The following is a 16,723-nucleotide window of genomic DNA, read 5'->3' on the forward strand; positions in this document are numbered from 1 at the left end:
TACCCTTTGTGATCCCCGCTTGTAACTTAGGATGAGACACATTTCGGTGTTAGGTAATGACGGTGCACACATGGGATATTGCATAATACTTTGAGAGATTTCATTTTCTTTCAATGCGTTTTCTCGCAGAACCTTTATATATTAGACATCTTATGTCAACAAAAGATTCAAAACGGATCTCTCATCAATGGAATGGAGCCCTAGACACCTGGACCATAAAACACTTTCTAAGGTTTTGCTCCAGGAAATGGATTAAACGAAACAACCAATTCGACACGTGAAAAAATACCCATGTTCCACTTTCTAGAAAGATTAATCTATTGATTGCGTGTTTCTTATGTCTGCAGTAAATGAGCTGCAAAAAGGAAAGTCGATTGCTTTCCTTAGTAATTGCCTACTTGGTATTTACCTGCATATTAAGCAATACCTACTTGGTATTTACCTGCATATTAAACAATGCTTTAGAGAGTGCCATAAGATAATATTGCTATCAAAGGTCAAATAAAACCGAGAGTACAATTTTGGCTAGCACCTGCTACACCTTTATACATGGTCAAAGGTTTTTCCTTTTCCTCTTTACTATTCAGAATTTTATACTTACATCAAGAGCAATCTTGAATGTGCGTACCTATTTGCATAGGCTACAACACGCTTAAATGGCATTGGCCAAATATATTGAAGTTTGTCATTAAGTGGTCAAATTGTATTGTATTGTCATTAACTGGTCAAGTGTATTGTGGTCAAAACAATACAACATATTAATACTAATTAAAAAGAAAGTAAAAATCAACCAAGATGGCTCTTTTGATTCAAGCCCAGCTGTGGCGGGTTTCATGTCGGCACAAGTACGTAGCTTGAATTCTGATTTTAACCGAATAATTTCTTTCTTGTCTTTATCAACCTTATCAACTAGCGCTGCAATTTTATAATTCAACTAATCTGCTGGTTTGGCTGCAGGTACCACTGGTGCAGTAGTAGGCTTCCAATCTGAGCCAGTTAAAGCCTTAAACTCACCTTTCAAGGCCAATAAGGATTTAACTTCTGAATCAATTGTAGCTTTATGCTACACCTCTCATGCATGTCACTACACAATGCCGAACTAGAGTAAAAAAAAAACATAGAACAAAACAGAGTCTTTTGATCTGGCGAACTATAGTTATTATTTCCTTTTAAAATTATTTCACGGACTGGTAGTGAGACATTGCTCTAATTGATGTATAGCATCATCTAGGAGATTTAATTTCTTACTGAAGCACGGGAAGTTGGCGAAATCCCAACTAGCAAGCTTTTCCTGCATTTTCTTCTTCTGGGGAAAATCCCTGATGCCCAGATTAAATTTATTATAAATTTCTTTCCATGTCTCTTCGAAATTTCTGATCCTAAATTGGACTTCCCCAAATAGTTTGGGACAACCTTTTCCAAGCTCAATTATTAAAAGAGCATGGATTTTGGCATTTTTCGCACGTTTTATTAGTTGATCTATTTTTCTTTTTCTGATATTATTGTGAAGAGACATGAGATCCTTTTTCAATTCTTTTTCGTCATCACCAAACGACCCACGATATATTTCTGGAGGTTCCTGCTGGCTTAAAACTTTCGATACTGAAAACTGAATTTGGCGATAAGCATTTAACACCTCTCCACGACTCATCGTCTCAGTTTTATTGAAGATTATCCTCATTTTATCTTCATGGCTATTCATAGCTTCTATAGATTTTCGAAAGTCTCTAGAAATCAGTACATTCTCAGGATCGAAAAACAAAATAATTACGTCTACTTGTTCAGCAAACCACGCCAGATCACGAGCAAAGTTTTCATCGGAAAGTATTTCTGTTGTGTCAACTATTGTCAAGTTTTTCAAAACATCAGCGTCGACACAACACCGCCGACACTCGCTCAGATAGGCAGTTTGAAGTTCCTTAGTGGCACCAAATGGCAGATTGTCAGGAATTGCATTGTCATTCTCACCATACGTGACCATAATAAATCTGTCGGTTTTTGGTCCTGGACCAATTCTCATTCCAGGATAATTTTGTCCAATTATTTTTCGGACAAAACTAGTTTTTCCGGTTAATTCTGGGCCAACTAGTAGTACACTAGCCTTTTCTTCAACTGTGAAATAATCTTTCGCCAGTTCGCAGGAGTAAAACTTGTTAAAGAAGAACTTTTTTTCCATTGGAAGGATCATTTCATTGTAGATTTTTTCAATGTTGTTTTTATCATTATTTCCGGTCATGATTCAAAAAATTATTTCAGCTTCTGCCGAAAAGATGTGAGGGATCCTATTTATATATCAAATATGACGTCACATTCCTCATACTGATATGATAATTATACGATGATGTCACTTACCTAAATAAAAAAAAGTACATGCAGGCTACAAACTTAATGACGCACAATTAAAAATGATACTGTAAAATTCCAATAACGTTTTGTACTAGTCATAAACTGTGCAATAACGCTGCCCCAGTAAAGAGTGAGGTATCCTTTTAAGTTACTTTGCATGGAAGGATTTCAAAACTTGTTTATATACATTTTTCGATTTTTATGTGTCAGACTAAATGTAGGGGAGGGGGGAGGTGCAAGGGGTCCTGGACCTTCCCTCCTAGGATATGGCCTTGTTTACGAGAAAATAATGAAGAACAAGCAAAAGTAATTCAGAAACTAAAATTCAAATGCCGTTGATTTCACCCAGGAGTAAATTTTTATTCGTTTTGCTTTGCAATTTGGACAAAAATGAAATCAACAAATGAGATTTACATCTTTTTTGTTTTAATTGATTTTCTTTTTATCAAGTGCCCATAATTAGCTTGACGTGGATACGTTTTGAGTTCTCACTGGCAATGCATGAACTGAACATTGGTACATTAACATGCAGAACTGAACACTGGCATATTTACATATAAAACTAAATTCATCAGCATTCAGAGTTGAACATTTGTTTCCACCAATTATTTTAAAAATAATTAACTCTAAATGTTTTGAGTTTTTTCATAGGCTTCGTACATCTGCGAGCCTAAAACGCCCAATATCTTTTGCTAAAATAGTCATGTTTTGGGGATGGATGGGTGGTGAAATTAAGTCTAAGGGATTTTCATGCTATGGACCTCCAATTATGGCTTGGGGGTTGAAACAAAAGGATTCAAGGCGTATATAGGCTGTCAAAGTAGCAAATCTTCAATATATTTGGAGCAGTCTGTGTTTACAGATCAAATCCTTAGATAGTGTGGCAGGTGGGGGGGGGGGGGTACTTCAAAATGTTCTTGGGAGAAGGGTAAAAATTGTTGTTTTCTAGTCAATTTCAATGGTTTTGCTATAGAAATTCCCACTAGAATGATGTACTATTCAATCCATTTTTCATTTCCGTCTTTGAACTCCGTTTTTGAACTCCATTTTCAAAAGGTTTCAGGCTATTTTAAAAATTTTTATTACTTTTTCGTACTCAAGCTCTCTGCTAGGAAAATATTCATTTTCGTATGTTTCAATTATAAATCACCTTTTTATTTTGTTTTATTTAGTATGCTCTAATAAATGTTTTAAATTCTCTAAAAAATATGTTTATAATGAGCGAATCATTAAAAATAATACTGTTAAAGTATTTTCAATAGCTTCAGTTGAATTCTGTTTTGACATCCGAATTTTTGTACTTTTTTTTGCCCCTCAACCCCAAAAAATATATCCAGAAATATTGTTCACAGAGTGAGAAACCCCTGTTTGCCTAGCAAGCCAAACGAATTGACTTATTAAACAAATTGCTTGACTATTTTTTGTCTTATGAGCATGTCACAAATTCTGAGTGTAAAACTTAAAACGAATTGAAATCAGTCCGTATATGAAAGGGGCTGTCCCCTCCTCAATGCCTCACTCTTTACGCTAAAGTTTGACTTTTTCTGACAGCTCTATTTTTTAAAACAATATAAAACTTTATCGTAAAGAGCAATGCGTTGAGGGGGGGGGGGCAGCCCCTTTCATATATGGAATAATTTTTTTTTGTTTTAAGCTTTAATGTTGCTCCTTACTTAGATCAAAATTGCTGTATTGATCTGGATTAACCAATAAAATATACAATTAAAATCTATGAAGACTTGTTTTGTTGGCATCACTATACAGGGTCCAAAGTCTTGACTAGCACCGTGGAATCTTAGTGTCAACTCTCATGCCAGCAGCAATACTTTCTAGTAATCATATTAAATTACCAAATAAATGTCAAAGACTTCCAATCGTCGGACAACTAAACACCTTTTTTCAAGAATCACTTTATATTCTTTCGTATTTTCTTTTTATGTTTATCTGACAACGATTGACAAAGCGTCATACTATATGGAACACACCGCGTAGTTACACCGCATCTCTAAAAAAGAACTGTAAGAATTTGTTTGACGAATACACTTAATTTGTTGGCGAATAAATTTTTATTCCAAGTGTTAAACCATGTTTTGCTCCACATTCTCTGTGCACGTACATAAACATAAGAAATGGATGCATTTTTTTCGTCTTATACTTACATTGAAACCTTAAAAATGTATAGAATGATGTCTTAAAATTATACAATCTGTTTTGCAACAACTTATTCTGATTACCTCAAAGAGGACATGCCAATGCAAGAATATATCCCAAATAGTTTTGTCTTCACTTAAGCCTCGAAATGGGGCAAAAACACTTTTCCATTTACCACTTTTGAACGTAGAGCCGGAAGTCCTTAGGCCGTGATTACCCCCCCCCCCCCCACAACCTCTTTCCAAAAGTCCTTTGGTTAAGAGGACCACAATACAGAAGGAATAATAGAAATGAAATATTGATTGCCACCATAACCTGCCCCGTAAATGGTCATAAAAGGATGGTCAGAGTAAACTTACTGTTCCATCAAGGTAGTAACGGGTCGATTATTTCAGGTGAAGGTTCAACGAATGTTGAAAATCTAGAAATTAAACTGGATATCTGACTACTGGCAAATCACGTGCTTCATGTGCCTGGTGCTGTGAAGCAGGGTGCACAATAAACAAAAATGTTATCTAAATACTTATAGGCTTTATTTATTCCTGTAAGAGTACGAGGATTCTAGCTGCACCAGGCAGTTATCAATCAAATTGGATGTAGTTTCTTATGTACTGCTCATTTTAAGCAAAAATGGAATTTGCCTCCTTTTCTGTTACGACAGTCGAGTGATACTTTTGATTTATTTTAGTTTATTTATTAAATTTAATTCAATATAGCTATTCTAATTTTATTTAACATTACAATTGAAAATTTTTTAATAAAATTTTAATATTGTCTTTTCATAAATTAACTTCGTTTTTGCTAAAGAATGCTTACATTGAATAAAATCTCCAAAGTATCAAAGAAAAACAGTTCAGCCGAAAATGATATTTTATGTGATAACTTTATCATAAGATGCACATTAGGCACAAGAAAGGTGTAATAAAAAGGCGAAAACTCTCAAGAATAACTTTAGTAAAAACAAGTATTAAAAAAATAAATTACTGAAAACAAAACAAAGAAGAAACAGCGTTGTCAGCAATGGGGCACGAGTCTTGGTGGGTTCTTGAACCATCTTTGTCCCTAATCATCAAGAGAGTAGCTCAAGCATTTTTATTGGAAGAGGCAAGACGGGTTTATATCCAGGATGTCAAGGGGCATGGTCTATAGAATAGTTTTTTCTCCAAATTATTGGGGGAGACTGTCCCCCTCCCCTCCCACCAAAACGACTCCCCATCTAGTCATGCACTGCATAATTGTAGACAAGCCATCATAAAGATAATAAAAGAAAACCGGGTGACATTTTGTGTGAGGTGTGAGACACCAAACAGCGAAGTTACTAAGCCAGTTGGTGGCCAAACTATAGCCAAGAAAGTTTACTGTCCTATACTTTCATGTTAAAAAGTATTCTTGAGTTTCATTGGTTTATTTTAGCAAGTATTTTGACAAGTCAATCACATTACTCCTTTTACGTTGAGAGAAAAATAGCTCTACCTTTTAAAAACCTAACTCATGCTGAGCAGCAAATTTAGACACACAAGGAAATATAGTTTTCAGGGAGAGATAACTCAGCCTATTTAAAAGCCACAAGGTTTGCTTTAAAAAGAAAAGGGATGCCACAAAATAAAAACGACAAGCAGAAACGCCAAATCGATTGGTACCAAGATTGTTTCAGTTGGATGCCTGTATTGCATACATTTTTCGTGTGGTCAAAACAATACAACATATTAATACCTATTAAAAAGAAAGTAAAAATCAACCAAGATGGCTCTTTTGATTCAAGCCCAGCTGTGGCGGGTTTCATGTCGGCACCAGTACGTAGCTTGAATTCTGAGTTTAACCGAATAATTTCTTTCTTGTCTTTATCAACTAGCGCTGCAATTTTATAATTCAACTGATCTGCTGGTTTGGCAGCAGGTACCACTGGTGCAGTAGTAGGCTTCCAATCTGAGCCAGTTAAAGCCTTAAACTCACCTTTCAAGGCCAATAAGGATTTAACTTCTGAATCAATTGTAGCTTTATGCTACACCTCTCATGCATGTCACTACACAATGCCGAACTAGAGTAAAAAAACATAGAACAAAACAGAGTCTTTTGATCTGGCGAACTATAGTTATTATTTCCTTTTAAAATTATTTCACGGACTGGTAGGGGAACATTGCTTTAATTCATTTATTGCAACATCTATTTGTTTTAATTTCTTACTGAAGCACGGGAAGTTGGCGAAATCCCAACTAGCAAGCTTCAAGGGGTTGACGACTTCAGTAGCAAGGTACACACTGAGGCCAATACAAATTGTGAGACATATAGAGGACTTGTAAGAAACAGTCGGCTGTTAGGTAATAATCGCCTTCGGCTGTAAGGGGTTAACAACTTTTGCTAGTTGATGTATCTATTATTTGTATCCAGTGTATTTGATGGTAAAACCAATTTGGTTCCAGTGATAAGAAATGTAGGGGACTTGTAAGTAATAATCTGCTGTTAGGCTACAGTCAACTTCAGCAATGAGGGGTTTGCAACTATGCTAGTTGATGTACCCATTTATTTGTCTCCGGTGAACTTGATGCCTATCACTGAGAAGAACTTAGAAGTAAGAATCGGTTCACTTTGGGCGACAAACGGCTGTTAGCTCATAATCATCTTCAGCCATTAGGGGTTTGCCACTTTTGCTAGTTATTTGCTATTATTTGAATCCGGTGTATTTGATGGTTAAACCAATTTGGTTCCAGTAAGTAATAATTGGCTGCTGGGCTACAATCATCTTCAGTGATGAGGGGTTTGCAACTTTTGTAGTTGATGTACCCATTTATTTGTTTCCGGTGAACATGATGTTTATCATGGGAGAGGGACTTGTAAGTAAGAATCTGTTCACTTTGGGCTAGAAATCTGTGCAAATTGGTGCACATTGTATTCGATCTCTTTAAATCTGACAGAATTAAGTGTTTACGCAACGGGTCCAAACGAAAATATAAACAATAAGGTAGTTTCGTAATAATTAGTACCATCTATGGTGTTTTAATCCTGAAAAGTTACGAATAGCTTTATAATACCAACTAGATTATATAAGATATTGTTCCAAGTTTTGATCTGTCACGATGTCTACGATTGAAAAGGATAAAGTTCAAGTGGCTGCAAAGTCAATTTAGCCCCTTTTTTCGATATTATTTTGTAGTTGTTGTTTTTCAAGACTGAGGAATAGCCTTTGGCCATGTGATAACTGATTGCGTTCTTGTTTGAACATACCGTTTTAAAAACTTCGATAGGGTGGCAACTTCATAATTTAACCGATAGTGAAGAAACAAGCACAAACGAGAATGTAAAACAATGAGATAGTTTCGTAATAATTAATAGAATGTCATCTATGGTATTGTGATCCTGAAAAGTTAGGGATAGCTTTATAATACCAACTATATTATATAAGATACTAGCTGTTGGGGTGGCGCTTCGCGCCACCCCAACACCTAGTTGGAGGGGGCTCTTTGGCCCCCCACGCACGTAAGTCGTTACGCGCCATTGTAGTTGTGTCCCTGTGTCCCACCTGTGAATATGGATAGATATATATATGTTTTTAACTACGTAAAACTTGCGAATATACAACATTCTTCCCTGTCCCATTGTCTGTGCATATAAATAGATTGTCAGGTTTACCGACTCTTGAACATGCAACATATAATTTTCCATGGGAAAAACAATCCGTATTCAGATCTATACCTCATTATTTCAATGATTGCCCTTGAGCTTTGTTGATGGTGATTGCTAATCGAACATTCCCTGTGTCCCGGTCGTCATTTATATTCCCTGTGTCCCGGTCGTTATTTGTGTCCCGGTGTCCCAGTCTGTAATTTCTCTTTGAGTGTTCCGGTCGTCATTTATATTCCCTGTGTCCCGGTGTCCCGTTTATCATTTGTGTCCTGGTGTCCTGGTCTGTAATTTCGTCAGTCGACAAAAATGACGTCAGTCGACAAACAACTTCATGACGGAATAATGTTCAATCCTTATAATGACGCCAGTCGACAAAAATGACGTCAATCGACACACAAACATGACGTCAGTCAACAGACAGACAAACAACTTATTTTTATATATATAGAAGATTGTTCCGAGCTTTCATCCGTCACGATGTCTACGATTGAAAAGGATAAAGTTCAACTGGCTGCAAAGTCAATTTAGTCCCTTCTTTCGATACTATTTTGTTGTTGTTTTTTCAACGCTGAGGAATAGCCTTTGATCATGTGATTACTGATCGATAGCGAAGAAACAAAACCAAAGTGTTGCTCTCGCAACACTTCAGTCGGCAAAACCTGACAAAGGTTGCCGCAACACTTCACGTTGCCCCGGCAACGTAGGTCTAGTTGAAACTCCGATTGTCCTTATTTGTCATTGAATTGCCTAATAATCAGTAAGAACATCCTATTCCTTGTGTTTTGGATTCACACACTAACGCATAAACATTTAACTGCCTCTAGGTACAATACCATACTGACTTCTCGCTACTTGTGCTTTTCTAAATATTTCGCTTATCCTGCTCCATAATAAAGAGTTAAAACAAACATGCTAAGAATTATGACTGAAATTATTCGCATTTCACCAAAAGCCATCGCTACTTTGGGGACATTTATGTTTCCATCAGTAATCTGTACGAAATTTCTGCTGAGAATAGAATAAAGTGAATTTAAACGATATATATATATTTTTCTCACAATTTAGAAATTTTGCGTACACATATAAGCGATACCAACGCATTCTCTTTTTCTATTGTTATCAGTTTTATCATGCACAGCTAGAAGACCGTGCTTTAATTGTGATTAATGACATTAAAACGATATTCAGTGTAACCCCCTCAGGAAATGTGTACCCCCATGCTTTGATTTACACAAGAAAACATTTTGTGTAGTTTTTATACAATTAATTTTTTTTAACGATAATGCAAAGGGTAATGTAATTTTGAAACTCTAAAGAGTCAATTTCAATTGGCATCCCTGACGATTTCTTATTAATATAAGGTTTCTGCCGCAATGATGCCAAGAATTGTTCAGATTTTTAGGATATTCTTTTGTCGAACAATGTCCATGGAATAAGTTAACAATTTAAACTCTATATTTCGAATACTTTCAAATTTAAGATACGGTTGCTATTTAAATGTAGGGAATACGTCACAATATAATGTTTCACCATCTATGACAATACTTTGACTTATCCTGTATCTTTACTTAGACATCGCCATTGTGCTGCCAAATGACATTTATTTTGGCTTTGACTTGTTGATATCAATCTTACTTACTCAAAATCCATTCAATAATAATATTTAGATAGAGCCGACGGCTAACACTTTAGTATTAAATTGATAAATCCAGCCACAAGCAATGAAATGGATAAGAAATGCAGCGCAATGAAATATTATGCCTATAGATTAATGATTCGTCGTTTATTACATTTATATATAATCCATCATGGGATTAGATACAACAGCTTTTACATCCTGGACAATCGCCGGTTCATAGACATGACATTACGGCCCGTGCCTTCCGGCAAAAGTTGCTCTCCTTCATCTCCTACAGAGTTATGGGAGAAATACAAATCACAAATGGCCGAGAATATACTCCACCGAATACGGCTAGAAAGTTCAGATATGAACTTGGACTTTACAACAGAAATTTATAACTGCACTTTAGTTATGATTGAAGATTTGTGCTTATCTATTGCAAACAAACTTCTCAAGCATTTGGGAATGCCTTCACCTAATCATACTGCTTCTATTTCTACATGTGTAGAATGGGATCTTGAACAAAGTTACAACACAATTGATCTATTGTCGTATGTTACAGACCAGGACACCGGGACACAAATGACAAGCGGGACACAGGGAATATAAATGACGACCGGGACACTCAAAGAGAAATTACAGACCGAGACACCGGGACACAAATGCCGACCGGGACACAGGAATATAAATGACGACCGGGACACAGGAATATAAATGACGACCGGGACACAGGGACACAACTACAACGGGAACGCCGGAAGGGCACATGGGGGATATATAAATGACGACAGGGACACAAGGAATATTCGATCATAAGAAATAAATCCCGCACACGTGTTTGGGATACTCAGTCCAAGCTTCAGACTCAGGTGAGTTATATGCTCACATTTTCTTTTGAGAAATGATGGCTTATTTTTTTTTTTATAACAACTGAAACAAACTGAATTGGAAAGGAGTTACATCCAAGACCGTATTCAGAGTGAGAGGGGGGCATAGAGGTTTTAACCCTTCTCTCCCCCCTACAAATATCGGTCGGCCTCGTAGAACCGTAACGTAAATTTTTGAAGCATTTTTTTGTGTACAACATATTAATACCTATTAAAAAGAAAGTAAAAATTAACCAAGATGACTCTTTTGATTCAAGCCCAGCTGTGGCGGGTTTCATGTCGGCACCAGTACGTAGATTGAATTCTGATTTTAACCGAATAATTTCTTTCTTGTCTTTATCAATCTTATCAACTAGCGCTACAATTTTATAATTCAACTGATCTGCTGGTTTGGCTGCAGGTACCACTGGTGCAGTAGTAGGCTTCCAATCTGAGCCAGTTAAAGCCTTAAACTCACCTTTCAAGGCCAATAAGGAATTAACTTCTGAATCAATTGTAGCTTTATGCTACACCTCTCATACATGTCACTACACAATGCCGAACTAGAGTAAAAAAACATAGAACAAAACAGTCTTTTGATCTGGCGAACTATAGTTATTATTTCCTTTTAAAATTATTTCACGGACTGGTAGTGAGACATTGCTCTAATTGATGTATAGCATCATCTAAGATATTTAATTTCTTACTGAAGCACGGGAAGTTGGCGAAATCCCAACTAGCAAGCTTTTCCTGCATTTTCTTCTTCTGGGGAAAATCCCTGATGCCCAGATTAAATTTCCTTTCAATTTCTTCCCATGTCTCTTCGAAATTTCTGATCCTAAATTGGACTTCCCCAAATAGTTTGGGACAACCTTTTCCAAGCTCAATTATTAAAAGAGCATGGATTTTGGCAGATTTCGCACGTTTTATTAGGTCATTTATTTTTCTTTTTCTGATATTATTGTGAAGAGACATGAGATCCTTTTTCAATTCTTTTTCGTCATCACCAAACGACCCACGATATATTTCTGGAGGTTCCTGCTGGCTTAAAACTTTCGATACTGAAAACACAATTTGGCGATAAGCATTTAACACCTCTCCACGACTCATCGTCTCAGTTTTATTGAAGATTATCCTCATTTTATCTTCATGGCTATTCATAGCTTCTATAGATTTTCGAAAGTCTCTAGAAATCAGTACATTCTCAGGATCGAAAAACAAAAGAATTACGTCTACTTGTTCAGCAAACCATGCAAGATCAGCAAAGTTTTCATCGGAAAGTATTTCTGTTGTGTCGACTATTGTCAAGTTTTTCAAAACATCAGCGTCGACACAACACCGCCGACACTGGCTCAGATAGGCAGTTTGAAGTTCCTTAGTGGCACCAAATGGCAGATTGTCAGGAATTGCATTGTCATTCTCACCATACGTGACCATAATAAATCTGTCGGTTTTTGGTCCTGGACCAATTCTCATTCCAGGATAATTTTGTCCAATTATTTTTCGGACAAAACTAGTTTTTCCGGTTAATTCTGGGCCAACTAGTAGTACACTAGCCTTTTCTTCAACTGTGAAATAATCTTTCGCCAGTTCGCAGGAGTAAAACTCGTTAAAGACGAACTTTTTTTCCATTGGAAGGATCATTTCATTGTAGATTTTTTCAATGTTGTTTTTATCATTATTTCCGGTCATGATTCAAAAAATTATTTCAGCTTCTGCCGAAAAGATGTGAGGGATCCTATTTATATATCAAATATGACGTCACATTCCTCATACTGATATGATAATTATACGATGATGTCACTTACCTAAATAAAAAAAAGTACATGCAGGCTACAAACTTAATGACGCACAATTAAAAATGATACTGTAAAATTCCAATAACGTTTTGTACTAGTCATAAACTGTGCAATAACGCTGCCCCAGTAAAGAGTGAGGTATCCTTTTAAGTTACTTTGCATGGAAGGATTTCAAAACTTGTTTATATACATTTTTCGATTTTTATGTGCCAGACAAAATGTAGGGGAGGGGGAGGTGCAAGGGGTCCTGAACCTTCCCTCCTAGGATATGGCCTTGTTTACGAGAAAATAATGAAGAACGAGCAAAAGCAATTCAGAAACTAAAATTCAAATGCCGTTGATTTCACCCAGGAGTAAATTTTTATTCGTTTTGCTTTGCAATTTGGACAAAAATGAAATCAACAAATGAGATTTACATCTTTTTTGTTTTAATTGATTTTTTTTTATCAAGTGCTCATAATTAGCTTGACGTGGATACGTTTTGAGTTCTCACTGGCAATGCATGAACTGAACATTGGTACATTAACATGCAGAACTGAACACCGGCATATTTACATATAAAACTAAATTCATCAGCATTCAGAGTTGAACATTTGTTTCCACCAATTATTTTAAAAATAATTAACTCTAAATGTTTTGAGTTTTTTCATAGGCTTCGTACATCTGCGAGCCTAAAACGCCCAATATCTTTTGCTAAAATAGTCATGTTTTGGGGATGGATGGGTGGTGAAATTAAGTCTAAGGGATTTTCATGTTATGGACCTCCGATTATGGCTTGGGGGTTGAAACAAAAGGATTCAAGGCGTATCTAGGCTGTCAAAGTAGCAAATCTTCAATATATTTGGAGCAGTCTGGGTTTACAACTCAAATCCTTAGATAGTGTGGCAGGTGGGGGGGATACTTCAAAATGTTCTTGGGAGAAGGGTAAAAATTGTTGTTTTCTAGTCAATTTCAATGGTTTTGCTATAGAAATTCCCACTAGAATGATGTACTATTCAATCCATTTTTCATTTCCGTCTTTGAACTCCGTTTTTGAACTCCATTTTCAAAAGGTTTCAGGCTATTTTAAAAATTTTTATTACTTTTTCGTACTCAAGCTCTCTGCTAGGAAAATATTCATTTTCGTATGTTTCAATTATAAATCACCTTTTTATTTTGTTTTATTTAGTATGCTCTAATAAATGTTTTAAATTCTCTAAAAAATATGTTTACAATGAGCGAATCATTAAAAATAATACTGTTAAAGTATTTTCAATAGCTTCAGTTGAATTCTGTTTTGACATCCGAATTTTTGTACTTTTTTTTGCCCCTCAACCCCAAAAAATATATCCAGAAATATTGTTCACAGAGTGAGAAACCCCTGTTTGCCTAGCAAGCCAAACGAATTGACTTGTTAAACAAATTGCTTGACTATTTTTTGTCTTATGAGCATGTCACAAATTCTGAGTGTAAAACTTAAAACGAATAGAAATTAGTCCGTATATGAAAGGGGCTGTCTCCTCCTCAACGCCTCACTCTCTACGCTAAAGTTTGACTTTTTCTGACAGCTCTATTTTTTAAAACAATATAAAACTTTATCGTAAAGAGCAATGCGTTGAGGGGGGGCAGCCCCTTTCATATATGGAATAATTTTTGTTTGTTTTAAGCTTTAATGTTGCTCCTTACTTAGATCAAAATTGCTGTATTGATCTGGATTGACCAATAAAATATACAATTAAAATCTATGAAGACTTGTTTTGTTGGCATCACTATACAGGGTCCAAAGTCTTGACTAGCACCGTGGAATCTTAGTGTCAACTCTCATGCCAGCAGCAATACTTTCTAGTAATCATATTAAATTACCAAATAAATGTCAAAGACTTCCAATCGTCGGACAACTAAACACCTTTTTTCAAGAATCACTTTATATTCTTTCGTATTTTCTTTTTATGTTTATCTGACAACGATTGACAAAGCGTCATACTATATGGAACACACCGCGTAGTTACACCGCATCTCTAAAAAAGAACTGTAAGAATTTGTTTGACGAATACACTTAATTTGTTGACGAATAAATTTTTATTGCAAGTGTTAAACCATGTTTTGCTCCACATTCCCTGTGCAAGTACATACACATAGGAAATGGATGCATTTTTTTCGTCTTATACTTACATTGAAACCTTAAAAATGTATAGAATGATGTCTTAAAATTATACAATCTTTTTTGCAACAACTTATTCTGATTACCTCAAAGAGGACATGCCAATGCAAGAATATATCCCAAATAGTTTTGTCTTCACTTAAGCCTCGAAATGGGGCAAAAACACTTTTCCATTTACCACTGTTGAACGTAGAGCCGGAAGTCCTTAGGCCGTGATTACCCCCCCCCCCCACCCACAACCTCTTTCCAAAAGTCCTTTGGTTAAGAGGACCACAATACAGAAGGAATATTAGAAATGAAATATTGATTGCCACCATAACCTGCCCCGTAAATGGTCATAAAAGGATGGTCAGAGTAAACTTACTGTTCCATCAAGGTAGTAACGGGTCGATTATTTCAGGTGAAGGTTCAACGAATGTTGAAAATCTAGAAATTAAACTGGATATCTGACTACTGGCAAATCGCGTGCTTCATGTGCCTGGTGCTGTGAAGCAGGGTGCACAATAAACAAAAATGTTATCTAAATACTTATAGGCTTTATTTATTCCTGTAAGAGTACGAGGATTCTAGCTGCACCAGGCAGTTATCAATCAAATTGGATGTAGTTTCTTATGTACTGCTCATTTTAAGCAAAAATGGAATTTGCCTCCTTTTCTGTTACGACAGTCGAGTGGTACTTTTGATTTATTTTAGTTTATTTATTAAATTTAATTCAATATAGCTATTCTAATTTTATTTAACATTACAATTGAAAATTTTTTAATAAAATTTTAATATTGTCTTTTCATAAATTAACTTCGTTTTTGCTAAAGAATGCTTACATTGAATAAAATCTCCAAAGTATCAAAGAAAAACAGTTCAGCCGAAAATGATATTTTATGTGATAACTTTATCATAAGATGCACATTAGGCACAAGAAAGGTGTAATAAAAAGGCGAAAACTCTCAAGAATAACTTTAGTAAAAACAAGTATTAAAAAAATAAATTACTGAAAACAAAACAAAGAAGAAACAGCGTTGTCAGCAATGGGGCACGAGTCTTGGTGGGTTCTTGAACCATCTTTGTCCCTAATCATCAAGAGAGTAGCTCAAGCATTTTTATTGGAAGAGGCAAGACGGGTTTATATCCAGGATGTCAAGGGGCATGGTCTATAGAATAGTTTTTTCTCCAAATTATTGGGGGAGACTGTCCCCCTCCCCTCCCACCAAAACGACTCCCCATCTAGTCATGCACTGCATAATTGTAGTCAAGCCATCATAAAGATAATAAAAGAAAACCGGGAGACATTTTGTGTGAGGTGTGAGACACCAAACAACGAAGTTACTAAACCAGTTGGTGGCCAAACTATAGCCAAGAAAGGTTACTGTCCTATTATTTCATGTTAAAAAGTATTCTTGAGTTTCATTGGTTTATTTTTGCAAGTATTTTGACAAGTCAATCACATTACTCCTTTTACGTTGAGAGAAAAATAGCTCTACCTTTTAAAAACCTAACTCATGCTGAGCAGCAAATTTAGACACACAAGGAAATATAGTTTTCAGGGAGAGATAACTCAGCCTATTTAAAAGCCACAAGGTTTGCTTTAAAAAGAAAAGGGATGCCACAAAATAAAAACGACAAGCAGAAACGCCAAATCGATTGGTACCAAGATTGTTTCAGTTGGATGCCTGTATTGCATACATTTTTCGTGTGGCCTATTAAAAAGAAAGTAAAAATCAACCAAGATGGCTCTTTTGATTCAAGCCCAGCTGTGGCGGGTTTCATGTCGGCACCAGTACGTAGCTTGAATTCTGATTTTAACCGAATAATTTCTTTCTTGTCTTTATCAACTAGCGCTGCAATTTTATAATTCAACTGATCTGCTGGTTTGGCTGCAGGTACCACTGGTGCAGTAGTAGGCTTCCAATCTGAGCCAGTTAAAGCCTTAAACTCACCTTTCAAGGCCAATAAGGATTTAACTTCTGAATCAATTGTAGCTTTATGCTACACCTCTCATGCATGTCACTACACAATGCCGAACTAGAGTAAAAAGACATAGAACAAAACAGAGTCTTTTGATCTGGCGAACTATAGTTATTATTTCCTTTTAAAATTATTTCACGGACTGGTAGGGGAACATTGCTTTAATTCATTTATTGCAACATCTGTTTGTTTTAATTTCTTACTGAAGCACGGGAAG

At 35.9% G+C, this 16,723-nt stretch overlaps 3 protein-coding genes across 3 annotated transcripts in view; 1 reads left to right on the forward strand and 2 right to left on the reverse strand.

Annotated features, from left to right (window-relative positions):
• Positions 1–16,723, forward strand: part of LOC136028837 (electron transfer flavoprotein regulatory factor 1-like) — a 194,624-nt gene that overhangs the window by 42,402 nt on the left and 135,499 nt on the right. The gene's annotated exons all lie outside the window — the stretch shown is intronic.
• Positions 1,181–2,236, reverse strand: LOC136028682 (EH domain-containing protein 3-like). Its single transcript, XM_065706510.1, has one exon. The coding sequence runs from the start codon at positions 2,234–2,236 to the stop codon at positions 1,181–1,183; it is 1,056 nt and encodes a 351-aa protein (XP_065562582.1).
• LOC136028683 (EH domain-containing protein 3-like) lies at positions 11,245–12,297 on the reverse strand. The gene has a single exon (XM_065706511.1). It carries the CDS (start codon positions 12,295–12,297, stop codon positions 11,245–11,247), a length of 1,053 nt encoding a protein of 350 aa, XP_065562583.1.

This window comes from Artemia franciscana, chromosome 7, assembly GCF_032884065.1.
Source record: "Artemia franciscana chromosome 7, ASM3288406v1, whole genome shotgun sequence".
In the NCBI taxonomy this organism is placed as follows: Eukaryota; Metazoa; Arthropoda; class Branchiopoda; order Anostraca; family Artemiidae; genus Artemia; species Artemia franciscana.